Genomic DNA, 17,586 nt, shown 5'->3' with positions numbered 1-17,586 from the left:
AGTGCAGAAATATTTCCTATATGTTACTATGTAAACATAAGCTAATTATAATATTATGTGCCTTTGGCCCAGCTGCAAAATAAGAGACATCAAAAAGAAACACTGCACTTGACTGTTCAATTGCATTCTTACTGAGAATTCGTACCAATGCCTATATAGTTAAAACTTTCATACTACTTAATGTAAATGCCTAAATAGACACCCCACCCTCCCCCCCAGCAAATATCTTGAGAGTAAAACTTTTATCCATTTTTAATGATGAACTATTAAAAATCTTGAGTTCCATTCCTTTAAACAAACACTATTAGAACTTATTCCTAACCAAAGTTCTTCCTATGTCAAAATGGATATTATTTACAGGTCACACATATAGAAAACAAGAATGCTATCATGTTTGTTTACTTTTAGAATGCAAAAGAAAAAAAAAATTCTAAAAGCCAGTATGGGTCTTTGTAAATTCAAAAAGATCTTACTTTACTGATATCACTTGCTTGTAGTTTTAATACCTGGTAGATACAATTTTGACATATTGAAATAGCTAGGCAATCTGAATTCAAATGATATCAAGCATATCCTTAGAGAGAAAAAAGCACCACCTAAAAAGCAATAACTGACATCAACAAAACTACAACTATCCAGTTGAAGGCATGTGGAAGCATTTACTACATTGTCATCAATGATTCTCCACTTAATTCAGGATTAGGAATAGAATCAGGAACAGCATCAGAAATAGAATCAGGAATAGAATCAGCTTTGGGAACTATTGATTTGGCTTCATTCACTGAGGTTTCCTCATTCTCAGTCTCTTCTTGCTTCTCTTCTGGTTCCTCTGTACCAGATGCTTTTTCAATCACTTCATTTGTCTGCTCTGTATTTGTTATTTTGTCCTCTGTCTGCTCTGTAGTGTTATCCAAAACATCTTGTTCTTCTAAAGATTCTGAAAAGACAAAGAGTTAAGACTTCAGGAATACAAAAATGTTAAAATTGCTAAATCAGGTATATGAATTGGTACAAAAACAGGAAAAAAACCAATTTGGGGGAAACAAATCTAAACTTTTATCTAAAGCCCCATATTTTCATAAAATTTAGGAACTTTCATAATATCTAAGAATTTTCCTAAAGATGCATTTGAAAGTTGAATGCCCAAACAAAGCCCCAATAGAATTATGTGCTGTAAGACAACAGCCCAGCAAACAAAACAAATGTATTAAATCTCAGATTATGTTTCTTGAAGGAACTGTCTCCCTTGTGCCCAGGCAATCCTGTGGGCAGTGTGTAAATATGTGCCTTCGCGTGTATGTAGGTGGTGCTATTTCCCACACTGATTTACATCTCTATTATCCAAGACCTTAGAAGTCAGGATCCACCTTTTCCAAAGGCATGACAAGTCTCCCCTCATCCCTCTATACAAGACAAATCCTCAGGATTTAAACCTCTGGGTCAGAATATGCTACATACCTACAATGGCAGGGAGAGAAAGAGAAGGGTCTTTTGTTCCTGTCTCTAAAACGGAAACTAATTAAAGGTCTTGTTCCCTACCTGAAAATTTGTTCCCTTTAAACACTCTAGTAAGTTCATTAAATTCAAATCTCTTAATAATAATTTAATAACAACAATTTTATTATATAAAGTCTCTATAATTCTTTATGTTTAAAGAATGGAATGGGAGAGGGAATGACCAGAGCAGTTTTTATAATAAATAGCAACTAATATTTTTGCTAGGAAGGTAAGGTTAAACCACATCAGCTAAACAAATAAGCAGATTTTCCTACCCTCATAGAAGATCCCTTATGACATACAACAAATGTTATTGATTCAACATTTATGGAGTAAAGACCAGTCTACATCAGTAAAAAGTACTAGTTTAGTTCCTTATATAGTACAAAGTGTGTGTGTGTGTGTGTGTGTGTGTGTGTGTGTGTGTGTGTGATATTTTAAAACAATTATTTCTACACTTATATTTTAAAGTCTAGTTTACAGAATTGTAAACTTTTTTCCAATTTTTATATATAGGATGAAGGACCAAAATTATACAGTTAGGAACATCTGAGTTAATGAGGTCTTACTATATAAAAAAAAACTTCATATAACCACAAACAGTAGTAAGGAATGATTCTCAAATCATATTATACCAAATGTCACAAAAATGCTATTTTTATTTCAAAAGGAACTTAAAATGGCATTGCTGCACCACTTCAAATCTTACAAAAATCCAAGGTAAAAAGCCGTAGACTGACTGAGTTTGTTATTTGAATGTTTCAGTGTACAAAAAGCAAAAGCAAACAGGGCACATAAAATTCTATGGACATGTACAGATCATTCTGCTACCTGGGCAAGTAAGGCCTTCAGTGGAAAACTTTAGGAGTCACCAACCATTTGTAATTCTACCCTCACAAAATTTATCAATACAATTTTAAGTTAAGGTTTTCCACAATACTTACTTGCCAAGAACTTTACAATTTGTTAAAATATAGTAAGCCTTCTGAATCAAACCAATAAAGCCAAACAAAATGAAAAAAGTTCAGAATCCACGACTCAATTCACCAATAAACATACTGAAGTGAACATAGGCCCACAGTTTGTCATATTCTGTCAGACAGACTGCCTCATACTACACAAGAGAGGTATCAAAGTCTATGGTTTATTCTGTTAAAGCTCTGTGAAACAACTATTTTCAGAAACACATCACTACTCAAATCCATTTAATTTAAAAATTCTTGGATTTTAAAAATGTAGTTAAACAACAGAACTACCATACTTAAAATTTTAAATGTCTATAAAGGTGAAGTCTAAGAAATACCATGTGCTATTATAACTAGAAAAGGATATTATATACAAAGGATATTATATACTGTGTTGTATTTCACAGAATATATGAAAGATTAAAAATTGGTAAAATGATAGTGCTTAAAAATATTCAAAAAGCCTACTAATGACAACTTCTCCCAGGTTAATTTGCAGAAAAGTAATTTTAATAGCACTAACACTACAAAAAAACTGGCATGTGCCATGATGCCTATAATGTATTAGGTATTGGCTAGTCTAAATGACTTAGATATTCAATGTTTGGATACCAATGCTACTTTATGAGAAGTCATCCAAAAAAGATTTAAGTGAACTAGGTGAGCAAGAACAGAGAAATACTTACCAGTTTATTAACTAAACCATAGAGCTTTATAATATCATTAAGTATATTCTAAAGGTACTGACTTTATTTCTATGAGATAGTATCATTTGCCTAGTCTAATAAAACAATACATTTTTTCTGTGAAGTTGTAATTTAATGAGATGTCAACATTTGGGCATAAAATACTAAAAGAAAAACCAGCCTTTGGGGTCACACCAGTTTAGACTAAAAATGAAACAAAATTACCTAAATGATCTAATCCCATCTATAAGAAATTTCAAAAATCAACTGTTGCCCCGTCAGAGTGGCTCAGTTGGTTGAGCATCGGCCCATGTACCAAAACGCTGCCGGTTCAATTCCCAGTCAGGGCACATACCTGAATTGCTGATTTGATCCCCAGTCAGGGAGCTGAGGGAAGGCAAATGACACCCCCCGCCCCCGGCCCCCATCTCTAAGCATGTCCTTGGGTGAGGATTTAAAAAAAGAAAAAATGGCATTTGTAATGCCAAGAAAACAATATATTGCAATGTGATGAGACAAAAATGACACATGAAATGTGTTCCTTTCCCCACTCCTACCCCCTGCCCCATGCCCACCCCAATAATCTTAAGAGAGAAACTTTTTCTACTGAATGTAAAAAATTGGCTTCCAGTTGTTTAGGAAAAGCCTTAACTAGACAACTCAAAATCATAAAACAGTATAATTGTAAAACTAACACTACTGCCTCACCTATAAAGCACACACATGCAAAAACATATAAGAACATCAACTTACCTTTAGACTCTTAGTCTAGCTCTTGAGAGAATAATTTTCTAAGAAAATTAAAGAATAGTCTAGCAAAACAATTTCATATATTTACTTTAGAAAAATATACGAAATTTTCACAGAAAAATACATAATTCTATTTAGATTATGCCTTTAAAAACCCCTTGTGCTGAGCATCAACCTATGAACAGGAGTTTACCATTCGATTCTCTGTCAAGGCACACGTCTGGGTTGCAGGCTCAATCCCCAGTATGGTGATCAATGGTTCTCTCTCATCACTGATGTTTCTCTCTCTCTCTCTCCCTTTCCTTTCCTCTCTGAAATCTATCTATCTATCTATAAATATATATATATATATATATATATATATATATATATATAAAATTTTAAACCCTCGTATTTTGGTGAATTCATTTAGATTCTTTATATTTTATTCCTTTTCACAATAACAACAAATCTGCCTTGCTAACACAGCAGTACTCACTATAGACTATAAACTTGCTCATATGAAATTTATTAAATTAAAATAGACAATTTGTCTTTGAACTTGCAGGTTTTAAACAAAGAAGTTTTTACAAGATTTTTCTCTCTTAAAGAAACTGGCCAACTTATTTTAAGAAACAAAGACATGAATTTCACCCCAAACTCAACCCGCGGGCTCAATGAATAAACTTCAATTAAATAATAACCACCTAGGAGATAACAGCTCATCCTATATAATAAAAGCTTAATATGCAAATTGCCCCCTCAGGTGGTGGTTTGGCTGGGAGGTCAACCAGGAGACAGGGAGTTCAACCGCTCACTATGATGTGCACTGACCACCAGGGGGCGGCGCGGAACATGGCGGGCATTGGCAACGCAGCGCTGGCAGTGGGTGGCAGTGGAGGCACTGCCGGCCCTGATGGGCCCCGACGAGAACGGGACCAAAGCAGAGTGGGACTGGGACCGTGGCGGGATAGTGGAACAGGTGAGCGGGCAGCGCCAGGCCAAGGCGGGTGTGAGCAGGGGCCTGATCGCCCTGTAGACAGTGACCAGTGGCGGCAGCGGGGGAGGGCCCGGCCCCAATTGATCGCCCCACAGGAGGGATAATGGAGCAGGTGAGGGGGTGGTGCCAGGCCACAGCAGGGTGCCAGGTGGGGCTGCGAGGCTGGGGGCATGAGCTGGGGCCCGATCTCTGCAGGCCACCCTGAGGGACCCCACCCGTGCACGCATTCGTGCACCAGGCCTCTAGTGTTCAATACACAAAATACTGCTAATATACCATTGGTGAACAAATCCATTAGATGAGTAAGAATGTCATTATTAAGCAATGGTATAAAACTATTTTTTTTTTTGGTGAAGGTATTTTAGAAAAAAGAATCTGCAGGCCAAAAAAATCTCTATGAATAAAAGAAGCATGCAAACTGATACTACAGTTAAATTTACATCTTGAGTAAACTGCACATAATTAAATATATAAGTATAAGCTTTATACTAGTAGATCTAGTAAATATACAGAATTCAACAAAATTTACATTATCAAATAGTTCAATATCTTAGAGCAGTGGTCGGCAAACTTATTAGTCAACAGAGCCAAGTATCAACAGTACAATGATTGAAATTTCTTTTGAGAGCCAAATTTTTTAAATTTAAACTATATAGGTAGGTACATTGTTATTAGCTTAATTAGGGTACTTCTAAGGCTTAGGAAGAGCCACACTCAAGGGGCCAAAAAGCTGCATATGGCTCGCGAGCCGTAGTTTGCCGACCACGGTCTTAGAGCATCATAACAAACAATACTACAACAGAATTTTCTCTAGATCAACAGAATCTAACAGTAACAGTATATTGCTTAAAAGAAAGGATGGGAAGAGCAGAAATCAGGATATCAAAATAAGTTTCTACCTTATATAAATTTTACTTGTTATTTTTTATAGTATTGATTAGATGCCATGAGTTTTATTAGCAAGTTATTTCCAGTTGAATAAAAGCTATTTTTTCCTAATTACATAAAATCTAGACAAATACAACTGAGCAATGAAAACAATAATATTAATATTTTCAAACATGCTAGCCTAAAACCACTGCACTAGTATATTAACAATGTAAAAACTTCATCCTCTCTTACCATATGTAACAAAAAAAAATGCTGTATGTCAGGTATCTTGGATTGCATATTTTTTAAAAGCAAAACTGATAAATCACTTTAATGTGGCCTAGCAGATTCAAGTATTACTGTACCATCCATTTAACCATAAAAGAAACTGAGGAACCTAAAAGCAATTCATTACTTTGGAATACCATACCTAGTATGCTCTTAGATACAAGGACAATCCATAGTCCTAATTTCTTGTGTTTCTTTAATATTCTATTACCGAAGCATTTTCTATAGACAATTCTAAAAAAAAATATCTAGGAATTCAAATGAGCAATTAATGGGAGAAGTTTCTTCTAGATCTCCTTCTTTGATAAAACTTTCCAAGATTTCATGTGTTGTTCTAAAGAGTGGCCCAAAAATTTCAAAAGCCTTGTGCCTCATCCTAAATGCAAAATCTTCCAGTAGACACAACTTAATTTCAAAGTCTCACATCATAGATTTTTAAGACGGTATCTTTTATTAATTCTAGATTATTCATATAAATGGTTTTAGAATATTCATTGAAAGAAAATTCAAATGGAAGAAAGTTACCTTCTCATTCCATCTGTAAATTCAATAACCGAATTTCTATAGCTTTTGCTGCTATCAAGGAGCTATTGCAATACTTAAAAATATAAAAATTACAGCAGAAAAATTGTAGAAATCAGAAATCTAAGCCCTCAATTACATTGGCTGTCAGCACAGAGAATAGATGATTGAGATAATATGACCTTAATAGTTCAATTTAATCATAAAGATATGCCTCCGGTGTTCAAAACAAATGCAGCTTCTCTGTTCATCAAAAATACTTCGACATTTACTAAAGGAATCCAGCTTGAAATTGATAACTGTATATCATAGTGTTGAGACAGGAGTCTTGGAGAAAAGTTCAATCTTCTAGAAAGCCAAAGAAGGGTGCTCATAGCCATTTTAATGAATCCAAAGAGAAGTATAAAAGTTACTACTCTAAAGACTATCTTAAACCAAATTCAAGTGTTGCTTCAGTTTCTAGCACTATGAAGTTACTACCAGTGGTTCTCAACCTTCTGGCCCTTTAAATACAGTTCCTCATGTAGTGACTCAACCATAAAATTATTTTCGTTGCTACTTCATAACTGTCATGTTGCTACTGTTATGAATCGTAATGTAAATATCTGATATGCAGGATGGTTTTAGGCGACCCCTGTGGAAGGGTCGTTCGACTGCCAAAGGGGTAGCAACCCACACGTTGAGAACCGCTGTCCCTGCCTCAAGTTTTGTCTTCACCTATTAATATTACCTTATTAGGGTTGAATATGAGCCAGTTAGACTTCACTCCAGAGATTTCACACAGAAAATGAGACATCTGGGGTATTGCTCCTCCTAGATTAGATGAGAAGGAAAGGTATAGCTCGGTGTTGTTTGCTAACTATCTATATTGACCTTAGCAGAAAATATAAAGCATTGGGCTCATTATCAAGATTTTATTTTGTTGGCTGATTTTTCTTTTTCTTTTTGTCCCAACTACTGGCTTTCAAATATTCACTTTAGCTTTCATAAGCAAGGTTACTCATGGAAAGGACTTCAATGTTTCCTCTAGGCATCTTCAGTAAGAAAGTCTTTCGTTTTTCAGTTCCAAGAGGGTGCACACTGGTGAGGCAGATGATTTTCATGTAATAATATGAAGCTCAGAGCATAACTTAAGCAAAAGAAAAAATCTGATATTATGTTTGGAGTTGATGTTGCAGACTTGGAGAAGATGAATGCATTGATTCACTTTTGGAAGTAACAGACCTCTTGTCATGCCTATCTATTCAAATTCCTTTTGGTATTTGTCATTAAGCCCAAAGCCAAGCCTGAGTCAACACATGTATTTTATTATTCAAATTTTTAAAAAAGATACACAAATTTTCATAATAAACTTCTGGTATCTGAAAATTCCCTCTCATATTATTTTTAAAGCAATTTTCCCCTACTCAATGCTTTTATAAAGAAGGAAATCAAATACATGTAAATGATAATTCCTAGAAATTAAAAGGATGAATACTGATTGCTAAGTAAACGATGTGAGCTAAACTTCCAATATGGATTTTTTTTCTCTATCAGCCATAGCACCAAAATATCATGGCCTGTATCATAATTTTAGCAATCTTCAGAATTCAGAGCTGCTTAACAAACAGCTCCTCACCTCATTATTAACAGCAAGAAATAGTTGGCAATTAATAGTCAGCTCTTCCAACTCATCTTTTCCATTTTTTTTCATGAAACTTCCTCAAGAATTCCTAAAATAGAATTGCAAGATAAGGCCTAAAATCCAATGAATTCCGATGAACTCTGTTTCTCTAAAATAAGGTTGTTTACATCAAGGAATGTGTCAGCAATGTTAGTCTCATTGATCAAGATAAATTGTTTCAAAGGACTACCAGTCGTATCAACACAGTTATCTAAAGGATGCAAGGATGACTTTCCAATTCCAAGGTTTCCTGCTTCCAGTAATTTCTACTAATTCAAGTGGTAAGCACAAACTTATTTCATCAATGTTAATTGCAAATTTTAAAAAATTGTATCTTATAGTTGCTCCATAATTATCATAATCGGCTTCATTTAAATAAATTGGAAAAAAATTATTCCATAAAACATTAGTCAAATCTTCCAACAGTTATTAGAAGAGGTCACTCCATAAACAATGTTTGCCTAGCTATTGCTGGATGCTGCTTAACAAGTTATAATCTGTATATTTTAAAACTAAAACACATCATACTAATTATACAGGAGGCTACAGTATCAGAGTGATAAGTGATATATGCATGCTGCAAAATGTGATAAATCCATTCTTATTTAAAAGCATTATGCTGTTATGGTTAAATAGTAAACATTATTAAGAGACAAAACTTTTTAATTAACATATTCATACCTTCACTTATCTGGTTCTCTGATGAAATCACACTTCCTGAGGGCAAGGGGCCAACTGAACTTGAGCCATCCACAGCCTGCCTCTTCTCAAAACTAAACTCGGGCAATCTTGGAGCCTGAGGTCTGGTTTTTCTTGCAGGATTCAAGAAAAAACAGTAGGCACACCGAAAAGCTGCAGAGAATTTTTAAAAAAAATAAACAAAACCACAAAGCAAAGAAAACTCAAGGACTAGTCAGATAACTCACAAGATTACTTTGGCAAATAGGCAAAGAACTCTTCAAAAGTTATTTTATCCAAAAAAAAAAAAAAGTTATTTTATCCCTAGTGAAATTACATATGGTTTTAGTAATATTACTGCAGGTGTTCTAACCAAAGCTAATTTTAAAGTATACTTTCTAATTATTATTAGAATATTAATTTTAAATAGAAAAGATAAGTTATATAGCAGGTTAACTAATAATAGCAAAACAATATTAATAATGACCTAAGTGTATTATAGAAATTACATTTCTAGTCACCAGAGTCATTAGGTATTTTTAAATCCAGAACCTTGCTCATTTACCCAAGAAAGTGTAGTATATCATATATGAGAAACATAATTAACTTAGTATAAAGTTTTTTAATAGTGGCTGCTCATGAGAATCATCTGAGGAACTTTAAAACCATGCTGATGCCCAGAACCCCACCCCATATCAATTAAAGCAGACTTTCTGTAGGTGGGCCCTGGGCATCATACTTTTTAAAAGCTATTAAGATGATTCTGGTACACAGTGAAGTTTGAGAACAGCTGGCCTAGAGATTGTACATTGTTGTGAGAAAAATCTGATTTGTCTTTCCTGCTTTGCTGTGTTCTAAAATAAGGACAATATCCTGAAAAATATATACAGAGACAGTACCAAAATTAAAATGACATTATATGGGAACGGGCATAGAATGAAAAATTTGAGCGTAAAATACTTAAATCTGCCTACTAATTCTTACCAATGTATTCAAATTCTTCTTTCAAAGCCATGCCATTATGAGAAAAACACTGCTGACATATAAGGGCATACCTATACCAAAAGGAAAAATAGACTAGTTACAAATGCAAACAAAGCCCATGGGAGAGGCTACTTTAGCCAACACAGCTAACTTATATTTTAACATAGCTAAATATGTCATAACAAACTAGATGTTCTTAGTAAACAATAAACAATACTCTTTAAACATAACAGTCAAAATTTCAACCATTTTAAAATATAATTTATGCATCAAATTTTTAAAAAACTAAGCAGCCAGTCAAATAAATACATCTTTTTTAAGTTAGCAGAAACATTTGGTAACAGAACACTTCAGTGTTTCCTAAAGTACCTTGCTGGGGATGATAGACTCAAAATGTGTAGTCACATAAGATTGGAAAAGATGGAACTTCTTAGAGATTCACAATGAGAAGTCTTATAGTAAAGAAATTAATTTTATTTAGTTCAATCCAAAGGTTAATTTCTGTACACCATAATTCCTGTATTTATCCTAGTTACACTTAAACATCTTCCTCACTTTCTATTTATAGACTCATTCTATTCTCTGTGTATGTACTTAACAAAATATTTGACCCTATTAAATGACATTCTGTTTTGAATAACATACAATTTATTATGTTAACTTTATCTAGTCCCTTTATTAAATTGATAACATTAATCAATAACCTTATCAAATATCTACTCTACTACCCTAAAAATAATTCTTAAGTCTATACTATGACAATTGCTATATCATAACTCTCTTCCTAAAATTATTGTAAGGATCAAATAAAGTAACAATTGAAAGAACATTCTGAAAACTGTAAGTGCCAAATACATATAAATTGTCCTCATTGTTATTAAAATTTTCACTATCGCCAAGTCTAGTACTGACATCTATAAAATTCCATTTCTTATAACCTATCAAGTTCTCACTATTTGTATTTTAAGTTTTAGTGAAAAGAATCAATTTCTCTAAAAATAACTGTAGAGTAGGATTATAATATAGTAGGGCTGCAATGTATATATATATACTTGAGTATTTTACCTCCATACTTTATCCAAACTCCTACTGAAAAAAACAACTGAATGCATACTCTTTTGCAGGGCTATGAAATATTCCATTATGTTTTAAAATAAAGAAATAGGAGCCACAAAACTACAGAAATCTAGTACATGCACACACAACCATGACCAATAAATGTTTTCTTCATTTTCATTTTTTTGCCACCCTAGTAAACATTACCTGTTTTGTGGACCATCACCAACTAAATATTCAACAACTCTATCCAAAGCACTTCGTTCTCGAGGGAGAATGGGTCTAGCTAAAGGTGGACCCGGAGGATGAAGACCTAGTATATAAATAAACACATAAAAATTTTATGTATAAAATACATATAAATTTTAATTCAGTTTACCAAGAACTACCTATGCTTTTCAGAATTTAAATTTTAACAAAACAAAATAACATTGAACATTATAAATCTCTGTAAAGCATTCAACACACATAATCTATTAAGACATGAAATGATGTTAGGTTCTGTACAAACTAATTTTTTAAATGGCCAGACTCTTAAAAGTGTACGTAATAATAAATTACGGAATTCCACTTTGGACCATAATAGTTACAGGGGGTCACATTTACCTTCCCAACTAAAATACTGTGCAAAATATATGATGCAACAGTTTTAAAGACACTGGCTATCAGGCAATGTAGGATAAAGATTTCTGACAGACAAAAAGCAAATAAGATGAGCCCTACAATTGCCCCAGCTTGTTGTCTAGAAAGAATTTCCAGGCAACAACTCAGGGAGGGGTAATCCCAGGTGAAGTCTCCCTGAGATGAGGAGATAAAGCTGGAACTCTGGGGAAGCCAAAGCAGCTTGAGTTCACAGGAAAGAGTAGAAGAGAATGCAAGAGCAAAGATCTACAGACTATTCAACAGAATACTGATTGGCACATGAATATGAGGAAACTACCTGAGGACAGAGAAAACTGCTCCAAAGTATTTAAAGGTAAACAGTAGCTCACACGGGGCCAAAAATGTTGCATGTTTCCACCAGTCAGAGTAGAAAACTTCATAACTCACAGGTCACTGATCAAGTATTCAGAGGAGTTTTGTATAGGAATATAGAAATATCCCACAACCAAACAAGCAGAAAAATGCAACCCATCATGAGAAAAATCAATCAAAAATGACCTTGAAATGACAGAGATATTAGGATGCATAGACAAATATGTTTAAACAGTTATAACTACATCCCATATGCTTCAGAATCTAGAGGAGCCATTCAATGTTAAGTAGAGGCATGGAAAAAATTTAAAAGACCCAAACTGAACTTCTGCAGATGAAAACTACAATGTCTAGGATGAAAAATCCAGACATGGGATGAATAACAGTTTGCACATTACAGAAAAAAAAATTAGTAATTATAAAGATATAGCAATTGAAACCATACAAGACTAAAAATATTTTTAAATGAAAAAATCATCAATGAGCTATAGAACCTCAAGCAGCCTACTCTAACATACATATAATTGGAGTCCAGAAGAAGAGAAAAAAGGACAAGAAAGTAATATTTGAATAAATAATGCACCCAAATTTTCCAACTTTGATGAAAACTATAAACCCATAGATACAAAAATATCAACAAACCTTAAGCACAAGAAGCATAATTTTGCAACAGGACACAACACATTCAAATTGTTTAAAACTAGTGATAAAGAGAACACCTTAAAAGCAGTCAGAAACATTATGTACAGAGAAACAGAGATAGGAATGACAGCACATTTCTTATCAGAAAAATAAGCAAGCCAGAAGACAACGAAACAATATGTTAGAAATTCTGAGGGAAACCTATCAAATTAAAATTCCATATTAGTGAAAAAAGTCTTTTAAAAATGAAGGCAAAGATGAAGACTTTTTCAGACATACAAACTGAAAAAATTCATCACTAGAACAATTTCATTACAAGAAATGTTAAGAGAAGTCCTTCAAGCAGAAGGAAAATGACACCAGATAAAAAACTGGATCCAAAGAAAAGAGGAGTACCAGAAATGGTTACCAAGCAAGAGAAAGGAGATAGAAACATCGATGAGAGAGGAACATTAATCAGCTGCCTCCTGCAAGCCCCCCTACCAAGAAAGGAACAGTGACCTCCTGGTCAATGCTCAACCACTGAACCATACCGGCAGGGCAGGAAAAAAATAATTTGTTGTGGGATTTATAACATATGTAGAAACGAAATGTATGACAACAACAGCACGAAGGCTAGGAAAGGAAAAATGTAAGTATACTGTTGTTAGAGTCTTAAACTATATATGAACTGGTACCCTATCATGTGTAGATAAATTTTGATAAATCAAAGATATATACTGTAAAACCCAAAATATCTCATCGATGTTTCTCTCTCTCTCCCTCCCTCCCTCCCTCCCTCTAGCTTCCTCTCTCTGATATCAATAAAAACATATTTTTAAAAAATTAATTTTTTCCTTTATACCATCAATTATCTTTTAAAAGATTTAAAAAGGAGAAGTTTTATATTTTCACCCATATGGTAATAATCATTTCTGGTATTCCTCTTTTTTTGGATCCAGCTTTTCATCTGGTGTCATTTTCCTTCTGCTTGAAGGACTTCTTTTAACATTTCTTGTAATGAAATTGTTATAGTGATGAATTTTTTCAGATTGTATGTCTGAAAAAGTCTTCATCTTTGCCTTCATTTTTAAAAGACTTTTTTCACTAATATGGAATTCTAATACTAAAATTACACACAAAAGCAATATAGCTAATCAGGCAACAAAATGTATAAAATGGAATCATAAAAAAAAATAATCCAGCCCAACTAATGTGGCTCAGTGGTTGAATGTGGACCTATGAACCAGAAGGTCAGGTTTCAATTCCCAGTCAGGGCACATGCCCGGGTTGAGAGCTCTGTCCCCAGTAGGGGGTGTGCAGAAAGCAGCTGATCAATGATTCTTTCTCATCATTGATGTTTCAATCTCTCTCTCCCTCTCCCTTTCTCTCTGAAATCAATAAAATTAATTTTTAAAAATATTAATAATCCAAAAGAAGGCAGAACATAAGAAAGGTCGCAGAACAGATAGGACAAATAGGAAAAAAAACAGCACAATAGAACATTTAACTCAAACCTATACATACCAATTATTATATTAAACGTATGTGGCCTGAACATCCTCATTCTGAGGCAATGATTGACAGAATGAACAAGAAAGCAAGAACCAACATAAGCTACTTACAAAAAAAAAGACATTTTATATATAAAGACCAAATAAGTTAAAAGTAAATGATAGAAAAACATACATTTACACACATACATATATTAACACCAATAAAAAAAATGTATAGTAGCTGTATTAATATCAAGCACAGATTTTCAAACAAAGAATATTCTCAGGGATAAAATAAAAGAGTAATTTCATAATCACAAAAAAGTCAATTCATCAAGTGGGCATAGCAATCCTAAATATATATGTGCATCATAACAGAGCTTAAAAACACATAGAACTATGAAAAGAAATAAACATATACACAATTACAGTTGGAGATTTCAACAGCCTTCTCTCAATAGCTGGCAGGTCAGCAAATCATTTAGTGTTGATAAAGAACAACATTATCTACTACCAACTTGACCTAGTTGACATTTATAGCCACTCTACCCAACAGAAACAGCATATAGTCATTAATTGCTTAATGATGGGGATATGTTCTGAAAAATGCATCATTAGGCAATTTCATCATTGTGCAAATATCAAATTTGCACTTATACAAACCTAGACAGTATATAACCTACTATACACCTAAGCCATATGGTATAATACTGCCTATTGATCCCAGGTTACAAACCTGTACAGCGCATTACTATACTGGACACCGTAAGTGATTACAACACAACTAGAGGTCCAGTGTACAAAATTCATGCGGGGGGGGGGGGGGGGGGGGGGGGGTGGGAGGGTGGTTCCTCAGCCCGGCCTGCGTCCTCTCGCAATCCGGGACCCCTTGGGGGATGTCGGGGCTAAACCAGCAGTCGGACATCCAGGAGACTGCATGCACCAATGACCATACTTTTCATCCAGGTGAAAGGCATCTTGCTATTGTATGGGCAGCTACATTTTTTTGCCCTGATTATGAAAAGTAGTACATAACATGATCTTTCTGAGGCAGTAGTACCATTTCCCTCATCTTATGGGTGGAAAAACTGAAGCAGAGAGAAGTTAAGTAATTGGCTTTGTCACACAGTTACAAGTGGTAGAATCAGGGCTGACCACAAAATGTGCAAGCCAGAGTCCATGCATGTCATTGCTGCATCATCCTGTTTTTTCAGTTAGAGTAGCCTTGCCACGTTTTAACTTTTAAATCTAAGAAACTGTTCCCAATATATAGGATAGGGTCCCTAGGCCTGGCTGGCAATCAGGGCCATCTGTGGGGCAACCGGCGGGAGGGACGATTGGGGGGCCCCCACTGGTACCCGCCATGGCTGGTGGCCTGGCACCATCTGCTGGCCAGCCCCGCCCCCCCCATCGCTACAGCTAGTCGCCTCCCTCTGTGAGGGAGGGGAAGATGCTCAACACAGCACATTCGGTCAATTTGCATATTAGGGTTTTATTATATAGGATGGTATTTGTGTATCCAAACACAGAAAGATTAAAAATGGTACACTTGTATAGGGCACTTACCATGAATGGAGCTTGCAGAACTGGAAGTTGTTCTGGGTGAATCAGTGAGTAAATGCTAAGTGAATGTGAAGGCCCAAGACAGTGATGGCGAACCTATGACACGCGTGTCAGAGAGGTGACACGCGAACTCATTTTTTTGGTTGATTTTTCTTTGTTAAATGGCATTTAAATATATAAAATAAATATCAAAAACATAAATCTTTGTTTTACTATGGTTGCAAATATCAAAAAATTTCTATATGTGACATGGCACCAGAGTTAAGTTAGGGTTTTTTAAAATGCTGACATGCCGAGCTCAAAAGGTTCGCCATCACTGGCCTAAGATATTGCTACACACTACTATAGGCTTTATAAATAATGTTCCACAAGCCCTCCTCCTGCTTTCTTCCAACAGGGTCAGAAATAGAGCACTGAAGCTGTCAATGTTTCTCCATGATCAGGGATATGGGCTGGACTAATTAGAAACATTGAAGAGAAACTGTCTAGATAAGGCATAGATCAGCATAGCAGTGACTGTTAGGAGGGAGTGAAAGGTGGCCTGAGATTCAGTAAATTAAGAAATCAGATGAAGAGATAAATGAACATAAAGGATTGTTATGGCAATGTGGTTTCTGGCTACCTGTTGTAGTAGCAGTCAGATTAAGAAACTTTGTGGTATTCATGAAAAAAACAGTGTTTAACATGGAGAGGGTGCAGAATTGAGGAAATACCTTTACTTTGGAAATATGTTTTGGTTCCATTGACCCTGTCTGGCACAAAAGGCTCTCTCTGGCATTGAACTGAAAATGGAACCTGAAAATATTTGCAAAGTTCAGGGACAGGCTGGCTCCACATTACTACAGAAAGCTTTTACTAAAGTGGCAGCAGCACTTAATACTTTTTAAGGTAGCACCTGTGGACCTGTGTCCTTGTATAGGATCTTAGTTCTTCAACTAAGAATTTATAGCAATGTTCTCTGAACACCATCAGCTAGATCTGGGAGGGCTGTAGTGCCCTCTGAATGTAGAGTGCTGGGGGAAACAGCTCCTCTGTGCTGATACAGGTGAGTGGCTGAGTGGTCGGGATATAATCTATACACTCAAAATTGAGGTTCTGAGAGTGAGAGGGAATCTATTACTAAGCCCAACAGATATTGTTTCTGTCCAAGAAAAAAATTCCTCCTGAACCACATATCCTTCCATTTCTTACAGTAAATTCATCTCCATTAAAATCTTATGGGACCACCATCATATGTATATGAGGTCCATCACTCACCAAAACACCGTATGTGGCACATGACTATATATTCTTCTCAAGTGGGAAAAAAAAGCATTTACCAAAACAGATGATATTCAAAGACATAAGACAAATCTCAATACATTTAAGAAGATTCAAATAATACAAAGTATGTTTTCTGGCCATAACCGATTTAAATTAAAAATAAGCAAAAAAAAAAATCTCCAAGTATTTGGAGACGAAATAATATCCATGAAATAATCCAGGGTTCAAAGGGAAATTAGAAAGTATTTTTAAATAAATAAAACACTTTAAAACATCAAATTATGATATGCAGCTAAGCAGTACTTAGAGAAAATATTATAACACTAAATACCTATAACACTGACCACTTACAAAAGAAGATAAGATAGGTCTAAAATCCATGAATTCAGCTTCCATCTTAAGAAACTAAAAACGAAAAGCAAATAAAATCCAATGTGAACAGAATAAAAGAAATAATAAAGATTAGAGAGAAAACAAATAAATTGGAAAATACAAGAATAATATAGAAAAGCTAGTTGTTTGAGAAGATCAATAAAACTGGTAAACTTCTAGCCAGACTTACCAGAAAAAGAAAGAGGGAAAATACAAATTACCACTATCGGGAATAAGAGAAATGACATAAATCCAAATTGTAAAGATATTAAAAATATAATAAGGGTATATTATGAATAGCTTTATGCCAAATAATTTTATAAGTTGGATGACAGAGATTGATTGAAAGACTACAAAA

General features: G+C 34.7%; 1 protein-coding gene across 2 annotated transcripts in view; it reads right to left on the bottom strand.

Moving 5' to 3' along the window:
• Positions 1 to 639: 639 nt before the first annotated feature.
• The window catches only part of LNPK (lunapark, ER junction formation factor), a 74,119-nt gene continuing 57,172 nt past the window's right edge, over positions 640 to 17,586 (bottom strand). The window contains exons 10-14 of one of the 2 annotated variants that reach the window (XM_070422711.1): positions 11,146 to 11,251; positions 9,883 to 9,953; positions 8,902 to 9,072; positions 7,288 to 7,370; positions 845 to 937 (exon numbers count right to left, since the gene is read on the bottom strand). In XM_070422711.1, coding sequence (XP_070278812.1) covers positions 929 to 937; positions 7,288 to 7,370; positions 8,902 to 9,072; positions 9,883 to 9,953; positions 11,146 to 11,251 — 440 coding nt within the window. In that variant the 3' untranslated portion in view covers positions 845 to 928. Of the gene's footprint in view, positions 938 to 7,287; positions 7,371 to 8,901; positions 9,073 to 9,882; positions 9,954 to 11,145; positions 11,252 to 17,586 lie in introns of both variants that reach the window. The other variant, XM_070422710.1, reaches the window with a different exon arrangement.

Source organism: Myotis yumanensis, unplaced genomic scaffold, assembly GCF_028538775.1.
Source record: "Myotis yumanensis isolate MYYU_CA2020_CCGP unplaced genomic scaffold, mMyoYum1.0.hap1 SCAF_8, whole genome shotgun sequence".
Classification (NCBI taxonomy): Eukaryota; Metazoa; Chordata; class Mammalia; order Chiroptera; family Vespertilionidae; genus Myotis; species Myotis yumanensis.
This window is presented reverse-complemented; position numbering and strand designations above follow the sequence as displayed.